The 12,021-nt window shown below is 42.8% G+C and overlaps 1 protein-coding gene across 1 annotated transcript in view; it reads right to left on the minus strand.

Moving 5' to 3' along the window:
* epha6 (eph receptor A6) overlaps window positions 1-12,021 on the minus strand; it is a 754,868-nt gene that overhangs the window by 39,079 nt on the left and 703,768 nt on the right. Inside the window, exons 14-15 of the mRNA XM_063050836.1 lie at window positions 8,041-8,190; window positions 4,644-4,837 (exon numbers count right to left, since the gene is read on the minus strand). Coding sequence (XP_062906906.1) covers window positions 4,644-4,837; window positions 8,041-8,190 — 344 coding nt within the window. The remainder of the gene's footprint in view (window positions 1-4,643; window positions 4,838-8,040; window positions 8,191-12,021) is intronic.

Raw genomic sequence — 12,021 nt, forward strand, 5'->3', positions numbered from 1 at the left:
TGGAAAAGATTCTTAGAGATAGAATCTATGGGCATTTAGAGAATCATGGTCTGATCAAGGACAGTCAGCGTGGCTTTGTGAAGGGCAGATCGTGTCTAACAAGCCTGATAGAGCTCTTTGAGGAGGCGAGCAGTCATATAGATGAGGGTAGTGCAGGGAATGTGATCTATATGGATTTTAGTAAGGCATTTGACAAGGTTCCACACAGTAGGCTTATTCAGAAAGTCAGAAGGCATGGGATCCAGGGAAGTATGGCCAGGTGGATTCAGAATTGACTTGCCTGCAAAAGGCAGAGGGTCGTGGTGGAGGGAGTACATTCGGATTGGAGGGTTGTGACTAATAGTGTCCCACAAGGATCGGTTCTGGGACTTCTACTTTTCGTGATTTTTATTAAAGACCTGGATGTGGGGGTGGAAGGGTGGGTTGACAAGTTTGCAGACGACACAAAGGTTGGTGGTGTTGTAGATAGTGTAGAGGATTGTTGAAGATTGCAGAGAGACATTGATAGGATGCAGAAGTGGGCTGAGAAGTGGCAGATGGAGTTCAACCCGGAGAAGTGTGAGGTGGTACACTTTGGAAGGACAAACTCCAAGGCAGAGTACAAAGTAAATGGCAGGATACTTGGAAGTGTGGAGGAGCAGAAGGATCTCGGGGTACATGTCCACAGATCCCTGAATGTTGCCTCACAGGTAGATAGGGTAGTTAAGAAAGAATCCAGAAGAAGAAGAAGAAAATAAGAATAAGGATTACAAGCTCGAAGGAGATAGGTGAAGCCAGGTGGGTGGGAAGGGGGGATGAGTAAGAAGCTGTGAGGTGATGGGTAGCCTCCAACCTGATGGCATGACCATGGCCTTCTCTTCTGCCACGATGAGTCTACTCTCAGGTTGGGTGGGGAGGGGGGATGAGTAAGAAGCTGGGAGGGGATAGGTAACCTCCAACCTGATGGCATGACCATGGCCTTCTCTTCTGCCATGATGAGGCTACTCTCAGGTTGGAGGAGCAACATCTGATATTCCGTCTAGGTAGCCTCAAATCTGATGGCATGAAGATCAATTTCTCCAACTTCCAGTATTTTTTTCTACCTCCTCCTTTGCCCTTCTTCATTTCCACACTCTGGCCCCTCTCTTACCTTTTCTCCTCACCTGCTTATCACCTCGCATTGGTGCCCCTCCTGCTGACCTTTATCCTATGATGCACTCTCCTTTCCTATCAGATGCCTTCTTCTCCGGCCCTCTACTTTCTCCACTTAGCACCACCCAACTCCTTACTTCATTCCCTCTCCCCCACCCACCTAGCTTCACCTATCAGAGTACAGGAAGGAAATAGATAGCCCAGCCGTCTACTCTTTCCCCTCCCCCTCCCTTCTTATTGTGGCATCTTCCCTCTTCCTTTCCAGTCCTGATGAGGGGTCTTGGCCCGAAATGGTAACTGTTTATTCATTTCCATAGATGCTGCCTGACCTGCTGAGTCCTTCCAGCATGTTATGTGTGAAACTTCTCAGCTTATTAAACTTTAAAAGCCTTCCAGATTTGCCCCTCCTATTGGGCAGAAATTTAAAAAGATGCCTGAAAGCACACACCACCAGGTTCAAGGACAGTTTCTATCCTACCGTCACGATAAAATGAACTCTTGACCTTACAATCTACCTCACTTTGGCCATGCAGCCTATAGGTTGCCTGCATTGTACTTTTTCTATGACTGTAACACTTTATGCTGCGTTCTATTATTGCTTTCCCTTGCACTAACTCAATGCACTGTTGTAATGAAATGATCCATATGGATAATATGCAAAATGAAGTTTTTCACTGTACCTTGGTACATGTGACAAGAATAAACCTGTTTCGATGAAGAATCTTGACCCAAATTGATGACCATCCATTTCCATCAATTATTAAGGCATCGATAGCTTTGCAAGACCATGGATCTGCGCCTGGAAAGTCTTCACTCTCCAGGGCACAGGCCTAGGCAAGGTTGTATGGAAGACCAGTAGTTGCCCATGCTGCAAGTCTCCCCTCTCCACGACACCAATGTTATCTAAGGGAAGGGCATTAGGACCCATACAGCTTGGCACCAGTGTTGTCGCAAAGTAATGTTTGATTAAGTGCCTTGCTCAAGGACACAACACGTTCCCTTGGCTGGGGCTCGAACTCATGACCTTCAGGTAGCTAGTCCAATGCCTTAACCACTTGGCCATGTACCCATCCATAGATGCTGCATAACCCACTGTTCCTCCAATTGCCTGTTTTTGTATCTTATCACATGTGACAGGCATTGCACTTATTTCCTCAGCCTTCAATAGTAATTATTTTGCCTTGCAAATCACTAGAAGTGCTACTTGATTGCCGAAGAGGAGCCAAAATAAGAATAGAGCATGCTAGAAATACTTACAAACTCTGGTAGCATCTGTGGGAGAAGAAGCATTATTTACTTTTATGGTCCCAAACTCTTCACAGGAATCTTTCTAAGCAATGACTTGCCCACAGATGTTGACTCACCAGCTGAATACTTTCAGCATTTTCTGGTTTTATTTCAGATCTCTGGCAAATGGAGTGTGTTGCTTCCGCCAAAAGTGTGAGCTGATAATGGATTTAACTCGGTTAATTCCAGGAGGTATGAACCCCTGGCCAAATGAACAGGGCACCCAGGCACTTGCACGAATGATGGTCCCAATATTTCATGCTTTAACCATTCATTCAAAGGATTTTTGCAAAAGAGCATATTGTAGAGAAGAACTGAAGGAAATGCAGTGCTTTGATTAAATCGGGATGTTTTAATTTTTATCTAAAATATTCTTGCAATGTATTTTATTGGTGTTAGGAATGTGGTTGCAGAAGACTTATGGTAACTTAGTGTAAAATACTTGGTTAGAAATTAAGTCGAGATTGTAAGTGTAGTACAAGGTGCATAATTTTTACATTGCACTTTTAGTACCTGTTGCTAAGCACAAATTTCTTTCTTATTATCTTTGTTGCCATGGTGCCCCTATTAAAGGAGCAAAGAAAAAGCCATACAACACAGCGTGACCTTTTAAACATTTTTTCTTTAAACTAATGTAACTACTTCATTGGAATTCATACATACCTGCACCAATTCCCTACACTGAGTGATTCTACACGAAACATGTTTTCTGTCTCCATCAGCTCCCTCCCATCCCCTCCCCCTCACTTCAGTGAAAGTAAAGCAGTGACACTAACACATGGTGAGGAAAACAGGGTAAAGCGGCTGTTTAACCTTCCCTCGAAAATGGAGCTTTCGCCATAGGCAATTATTTCAGTGGAAATACCAAATCCTTTTTCAGCTGTCTGATAATCAATATTAATTATTTTTATCTCCCAGGGTGAATGAAATGCGGACAACAGTCTGGATTATTATTATTTTGGAAAGTTGGACTCTGGGTTGTTAGCGCACAGAAAGCTTTGCCCCAGGGAATAATTGAGGCAGAAAAATTACATCCTTTAAGTGAAAATAGCATTTGAAGCAGATTAAGTAATGGATCTGTAGGAAGAGGGAAAATAACAAGGTCATTTTGGAATTGTGCCACTGCAGAATCTGTGGAGTATTGTATTGACTGAGGTTATTTGTCCAAATCACCTCACTCAATACTGTGGGTAGGTACAGGTAAATTAACAGCCGAAGTAAGGCATGTTATAAAATACAGCATCCCTGCCACTATACCAACAGAAAATCTAAGGGGTAATATTTTTCTCATTTATCACACAGAATTAATTTGTAAACACAGGTGCAAGGAAACAATTTGTGGTTTGTCAATTAAAAGCAAAAACATTGATCTTTCTGCAAGAAGAGATTCTGTGAAACTGAATAATTTAATTGAAAATGCAAATTATAGATATCTCTTTCTTGGAATATTTTCTGTCCATTCAAAGCATGTCTGGCATAAATGGTGCACAGGGGAATTTTGCTCTGTTATCAGCCAATTAATTGGAGTATAGTGTGCAGTTCAGTTTGCTCTACAGAGAAAGCAGTAGCAGTAGAGAGAATGCAGAAGAATTTCATCAGGATCTTACCTGGAATGGTGGGTTCCGGTTTTCAGGTGAGAATGGCTATGCTGAGTTTATCCTCATGGGAAGTTGGGGTCTGAGGGAGTGACCTTCTAGAGGTTTACAAAGTTATGAGGGGCAAGGACAGCATAGCCAGACAGGGCAAGGGATTCTAGAATTAGAGGGAAAGGGGGAAATTTAAAGGTGATCTGAAGGTAAGTTTTATATAAAGAGGAATGTGGCTATCTGGAGCAAACTGCCAGGTGAGGTGGTGGAGGAAGATAAAACTACATTGCTTAAAAGGCATTTGGATAGGTACTTGGGTACGAAAGGCATAGAGGGATGCAGGTCCAATTCAGGCAAATGGGATCAATATGGATAGCCATCATAGCCATGATGGGCCAAAGGGCCTGTTTCTGCGCTGTTTAATTCTATCAATAATTCAAATTATCGAGCAACAATTTTATGTGGAGAGTTTCAAAACAGTCTTGACTCTGGCGTACTAAATTTGCAAATATTTTAGAGTAAATTTACAAACTGATGTGACAAATACAGAGACCTGGAAACATTGCACCATTCCAAACTTACACCATTGCTGTTACTGAAAGTTGTTGAGAAATACTTGAAACTTTTCAGTGTACCCACCCATGTACTTCTTCCACTAAGGTCTGAAGGCTGCTGGGATTACGAATCACCTTGTCTAAGAAGCTGACGATTTCGGTGAACTTTGGCCTGTGATTACGTTCCTTTTGCCAACAATGAAGCATGAGCTGATGGAGGGTGGCTGGGCAGCCCATAGGGGAAGGAAGACGATAGCCTTCTTCTATCGATAAAATAACCTACAAGGAAATAAGAACACTAGAATTTTTGTTTCTTCAGAAATGCAATTTAATTTACATGTTTTAAAACAAGCTGTAAGAGCAACAAACATTATTTTCGTAGTAACACAGAACCGCATATCTCTGCAATGTGCTTTCCCATTCAAATATCTGTCCTAGTTTCCTTTGAAGATAGAAAATAAACCTGCCTTCATTACTTCCCTGCAGTGTGTTCCAGATTATAACCACAGATGGCATTAAAAAGTTATTCCTCATGTCATGCAACACACATAAAAGTTGCTGGTGAATGCAGCAGGCCAGGCAGCATCTCTAGGAAGAGGTACAGTCGACATTTCGGGCTGAGACCCTTCGTCAGGACTAACTGACTAGTAAGAGATTTGAAAGTGGGAGGAGGAGGGGGAGATCCAAAACGATAGGAGAAGACAGGAGGGGGAGGGATGAAGCTAAGAGCTGGAAAGTTGATTGGCAAAAGGGATACGAGAGGATCATGGGATGGGAGGCCTAGGGAGAAAAAAAGGGGGAGGGGGGAAGCCCAGAGGATGGGCAAGGGGTATAGTGAGAGGGACAGAGGGAGAAAAAGAGAGAGAAAAAACAGAAATAAATAAATAACGGATGGGGTATGAAAGGGAGGTGGAGCATTAACGGAAGTTAGAGAAGTCAATGTTCATGCTATCAGGTTGGAGTCTACCCAGACGGAATATAAGGTGTTATTCCTCCAACCTGAGTGTGGCTTCATCTTTATAGTAGAGGAGGCTGTGGATAGACATATCAGAATGGGAATGGGATGTGGAATTAAAATATGTGGCCACTGGGAGATCCTGCTTTCTCTGGCAGACAGAGCGTAGGTGTTCAGCGAAATGGTCTCCCAGCCTGTGTCGGGTCTCGCCAATATATAGAAGGCCGCATTGGGAGCACTGGACACAGTATATCACCCCAGCTGATTCACAGGTGAAGTGTTGCCTCACCTGGAAGGACTGTCTGGGGCCCTGAATGGTGGTGAGGGAGGAAGTGTAAGGGCATGTGTAGCACTTGTTCCGCTTACAAGGATAAGTGCCGGGAGGGATATCAGTGGGAAGGGGTGGGGGGGACGAATGGACAAGGGAGCCACGTAGGGAACGATCCCTGTGGAAAGCAGAGAGATGGGGGGAGGGAAAAATGTGCTTAGTGGTAGGATCCCGTTGGAGGTGGCGAAAGTTACAGGGAATTATATGTTGAACCCGGAGGCTGGTGGGGTGGTAGGTGAGGACAAGGGAAACGCTATTCCTAGTGGGGTGGCGGGAGGATGGGGTGAGAGCAAATGTGCGTGAAATGGGAGAGATGTGTTTGAGAGCAGAGTTGATGGTGGAGGAAGGGAAGCCCCTTTCTTTAAAAAAGGAGGACATCTCCTTCGTCCTGGAATGAAAAGCCTCATCCTGAGAGCAGATGCGGCGGAGACGGAGGAATTGCAAGAAGGGGATGGCATTTTTGCAAGAGACAGGGTGAGAAGAGGAATAGTCCAGGTAGCTGTGAGAGTCAGTAGGCTTATAGTAGACATCAGTAGATAAGCTGTCTCCAGAGATAGAGACAGAAAGATCAAGAAAGGGGAGGGAGGTGTCGGAAATGGACCAGGTAAACTTGAGGGCAGGGTGAAAGTTGGAGGCAAAGTTAATGAAGTCAACCAGCTCAGCATGTGTGCAGGAAGTAGCACCAATGCAGTTGTCGATGTAGCAAAGGAAAAGTGGGGGACAGATACTAATATAGGCTTGGAACATAGATTGTTCCACAAACCCAACAAAAAGGCAGGCATAGCTAGGACCCATACGAGTGCCCATGGCTACACCTTTAGTTTGGAGGAAGTGGGCGGAGCCAAAGGAGAAATTATTAAGAGTAAGGACTAATTCTGCTAGACGGAGCAAAGAGGTGGTAGAGGGGAACTGGTTAGGTCTGGAATTCAAAAAGAAGTGTAGAGCTTTGAGACCTTCCTGGTGGGGGATGGAAATATATAGGGACTGGACATCCAAGGTGAAAATAAAGCGGTGAGGGCCAGGGATCGTACCCCAGACGTTTCTTCGTTCGTTCGCTCATTAATATTTATTTGTTTATTTATTCATCCATTCATTTATTTCTACCTCTGTCCCTCTCACTATACTCCTTGCCCATCCTCTGGGCTTCCCCCCATCCCCTTTTCTTTCTCTCTAGGCCTCCTGTCCCATGATCCTCTCATATCCCTTTTGCCTATCACCTGTCCAGCTCTTAGCTCCATCCCCCCCGCCCCCCCCGTCTTCTCCTATCATTTCGGATCTCCCCCTCCCCCTCCCACTTTCAAATCTCTTACTATCTCTTCTTTCATTTAGTCCCGACGAAGGGTCTCGGCCCGAAACATCGACTGTACCTCTTCCTATAGGTGCTGCCTGGCCTGCTGCATTCACCAGCAATTTTTATGTGTGTTGCTGGAAATTCCAGCATCTGCAGATCTCCTCGTGTTTGTATTCTTGTACTGTATTCCTTTACTTATAAAGTACGCATATTTCTAGCCAATTTCTTCACTTGCACTGTCACTTCAACTGATTTGTTTACCTCTATCTTCAGATCCCTCTATTTCTATCTCCTTTTAATTTTCTCCTTTCTACTTTCCCACTACTAATCACTTTACATTATATTCAGTCCGCCAGTAGCCTGCCCATTCCATCTCCCAATCTATATCCTCAGACGCTACTACCATTCTCATCACAGTTCACCACTCTTCTTTATACAGTTCATATTCCCTGACTGATAACATGACTGGGGTGGATCATCACAGAATGAACAACATTACGACTAATTCTCATGTTCACTGAAGCTACTGAAGACTTCTGCAATTAACACAGGAAGTTTTCAAAGTGATATTATAGTTTAAGTTTCTGCCTAAATTAATTTTCATAATTACAGAGGGTCATAGGGTCATGCAACGCAGTAACAGGGTTTTTATTCCACGTTATCTGTGCCTAGGATCTTGCCTGCCAATAGCAATCACACTTGCTTGCATTAATTCCATATCTCTCTATGCTCTCCTGATTTAATCAAGCACCTCTCCTGCTGTTCCTGACCTGTTTTGTAAAGGTTTCATAGCGAAAGTATGGGTCCAGAAGAATTTTCTACCTTAAAACAACTTATGGATATCATGCAGTTTAAAATCTAAAAATTAAAAGCAATTTGTAACAAAATTAACTATATAAATAACATACATCTTGGTTGGACATCTCCCAGTAGGGTCTTTCGCCATATGACATGACTTCCCACATTACAATCCCATAACTCCATACGTCACTTGCTGAAGAGAACTTCCTGTAGGCTATTGCTTCAGGAGCAGTCCATCGAATAGGAATTTTTCCACCCTGTGTCAAGAAACAACCACATGTGAGTTAGCTGTACAGTAAGATACAAGCATATAATCTTATGAACATATGAATTATGAAAGGAATAGCCTACTCCAACCATCTGGCCATCTCCACTATTTAATATGATAAATTCTGCATTCTTATTGATCCCATGCAATCTTCCACCCTTCGATTATCAGTTATATATCTAAATTAACCTGAAAACTATTTATTTCTTTATTTATTCACTTCCACTGTCCTTTGTGGTAAAGAGTTCCAAGTAACTTTCTGGGAGAAAAAGTCTTGCCTCATCTCTTTCATGATGGCATTCCTTTATTTTCAAACAGGAAACATACGACACAATACTTTCTTATTCTGCTTATAATTTTGTCTACATTGATATTAATCTAACAAATTCACATTCTTCTTTCATAATTATTAAGTTTCTGGGAAATCTTGGTCTTGCAATATCTAAAGTCTTGTAAAAGTCTGATACTTAGCAAAGTTTAGACAGGACTGACCATGGTTTGCTGGCAACCTTGGGGATGGTAATGAAACTGGCTGATAGGCAGGCTTGAGGTCTTCTCACAGCTAGTAGGACTAAGACTCCAGGAAAACAGTAAACTCTATGTAAATTTTGAAATTAAGCTAATACTGCCAGGATATGTAAATCTATAGAATCGATTTCCTGCACGTACTTGGAAAGGCAGATGATGGTGGTATGGTGAGGTGCATGCAGGTCACTGGCAAAGATTGAAGAGGCATAGATGTTGAAAATTAAGCAGTTATAAAGGCACATTTTTTAAATGAAATGTTCTATATTACTTCTCAGCTTTCCAAAGTTTGTATAAGGTGCAATGAATGAGCATATCAACATAAAATGAAGGTTTGAGTCGGATGTCCAAGAAAGAAAGTTAGTCCATAAGCAAGTGAGTTTGCTTCCTCCCTCATTAAAAGGTTAGGTGTGCATGAATAGGTGATCACAACTCTAACTCTTTTACCAGAGCATTGGAGAGGGATAGGAACAGGCCATTTAGGAAAGCATTAAATTGGAGGAAGGGGAAATACGAAGCTATCAGGTAAGAACTTGGAAGCATAAATTGGGAACAGATGTTCTCAGGGAAATGTATGGCAGAAATGTGGCAAACGTTCAGGGGATATTTGCGTGGCATTCTGCATAGATACTTTTCGATGAGACAGGGAAAGGATGGTGGGGTACAGGAACCGTGGTGTACAAAGGCTGTAGAAAATCTAGTCAAGAAGAAAAGCTTACAAAAGCTTCAAAAAATTAGGTAATGATAGAGATCTAGACGATTATAAGGCTAGCAGGAAGGAGCTTAAGAATGAAATTAGGTGAGGCAGAAGAGGCCATGAGAAGGCCTTGGCGAGCAGGATTAAGGAAACCCCCAAGGCATTCTACAAGTATGTGAAGATCAAGAGGATAAGATGTGAGAGAATAGGACCAATCAAGTGTGACAGTGGAAAAGTGTGTATGGAACCGGAGGAGATAGCAGAGGTACTTAATGAATACTTTGCTTCAGTATTTACTATGCAAAAGGATCTTGGTGATTGTAGGGATGACTTACAGCAGATTGAAAAACTTGACATTAAGAAAGAGAATATGCTGGAGCTTTTGGAAAGCATCAAGTTGGATAAGTCGCCGGAAACAGACGAGATGTACTGCAGGCTACTGTGGGAGGCAAGGGAAGAGATTGCAGAGCCTCTTGCAATGATCTTTGCATCATCAATGGGGGCGGAAGAGGTTTCAGAGATTTGGAGGGTTGCAAATGTTGTTCCCTTATTCAAGAAAAGGAGTAGAGATAGCCCAGGAAATTATAGACCAGAGAGTCTTACTACAATGGTTGGTAAGTTGATGGAAAAGATCCTGAGAGGCAGGAATTATGAACATTCAGAGAGGCATAATATGATTAGGAATAGTCAGCATGGCTTTGTCAAAGGCAGGTCGTGCCTTACGAGCCTGGTTGAATTTTTTGAGGATGTGACTAAACACATTGATGAAGGTAGAGCAGTAGACGTAGTGTATATGGATTTCAACAAGGCATTTGGTAAGGTACCCCATGCAAGGCTTATTGAGAAAGTAGGGAGGCATGGGATCCAAGGGGGCATTATTTGTGGATCCAGAACTGGCTTGCTCATAGAAGGCAAAGAGTGGTTGTAGATGGGTCATATTCTCCAGTGGTGTGCCTCAGGGATCTGTTCTGAGATCCTTTCTCTTCGTGATTTTTATAAATGACCTGGATAAGGAAGTGGAGGGATGGGTTAGTAAATTTGCTGATGACACAAAGGTTGGGAGTGTTGTGGATAATGTGGAGGGCTGTCAGAGGTTACAGCGGGACATTGATAGGATGCAAAACTGGGCTGAGAAGTGGCAGATGGAGTTCAACCCTGATGAGTGTGAGGTGGTTCATTTTGGTAGATCAAATATGATGGCAGAATATAGTACTAATGGTAAGGCTCTTGGCAGTGTGGAGCATCAGAGGGATCTTGGGGTCTGAATCTATAAGGACACTCAAAGCTGCTGTGCAGGTTGACTCTGTGATTAAGAAGGCATTCGGTGCATTGGCCTTCATCAACCGTGGGATTAGGTTTAAGATCTGAGAGGTAATGTTGCAGCTATATAGGACCCTAGTCAGACCCCACTTGGAGTACTGTGCTCAGCTCTGGTCACCTCTCTACAGGAAGGATGTGGAAAGCATAGAAAGGGTGCAGAGGAGATTTACAAGGATATTGCCTGGATTGGGGAACGTGCTTTATGAGAATAGGTTGAGTGAAATAAGATGATGAGAGGCATTGATCATGTGGATAGTCAGAGGCTTTTTCCCAGGGCTAAAAAGGCTAACACGAGAGAGCACAGTTTTAAGGTGCTAGGAAGTAGGTACAGAGGAGAAGTCAGGGGTAAGTTTTTTACACAGAGAGTAGTGAGTGTGTGGAATGGGCTGCCGGTAATGGTGGTGGAGGCGGACTTAGAAAAATAGAGGGCTATGGGTAACCCTGGGTAATTTCTAAGGAAAGTACATGTTTGGCACAGCCTTGTGGGTCGAAGGGCCTGTATTGTGCTGTAGGTTTTCTATGTTTCTATGTTTCTATGAATAGGACTTTCCCTATATAATGGTTAAGGGCACTGATTAGATAATAATGTTCTCTTGGGTTTGGAAATGATGGAAGATCTGACACCACAAAAGTGCACAGAATGAAACTGTACATTGAACTTAACAGTAACAGTTTTGTCTCTGCTCTTGTTATAACTATGTGTCAAGTTCTATTCTAATGAGTGACACTTCAGTGTAACAAGGGACAATAACTGTTAGAAGTGCCTTATTTTATATGTTCCCTTAAAGTGTGGTCCCAACCACTTACTCAAGTTATGTTTTTCAGCATGTAAACATCCAACTCTTAACCATCCCCAGATTAATTGCCCTTTACATCATTGCTACTTGTGAATGTGGGAGTCTGACAACTGCTTTGGAACATGCTAGCTATATTTCCAAGACTTGATAATACTTAAGTTACTCATTTCACTTTCAATAACTGGATGCATCAAAATCAAATGCATTCACCTGAAGTTCTAGCAAAGGTTGACCAATAGTTTCAGAAAAGGAGACATAGCTTTAAGCACCTAAATCCTTGAGTGAACATTGTAAAGAATGCTGTGTGAACGTCCATCCAATTTGTGCAGCAAGGGAATAACACAAGCAGACAAAAGGCTAAGAAAAGCCAAATACTGAAAAAAATGTGGTGCATATATGAAACCAGAGAAAATCCTGCAGATGCTGGAAATCCGAGCAACACACACATAATGCTTGAGGAACTCAGCAAGCCAGACAGCAT

Source organism: Mobula hypostoma, chromosome 6, assembly GCF_963921235.1.
Source record: "Mobula hypostoma chromosome 6, sMobHyp1.1, whole genome shotgun sequence".
NCBI lineage: Eukaryota > Metazoa > Chordata > Chondrichthyes > Myliobatiformes > Myliobatidae > Mobula > Mobula hypostoma.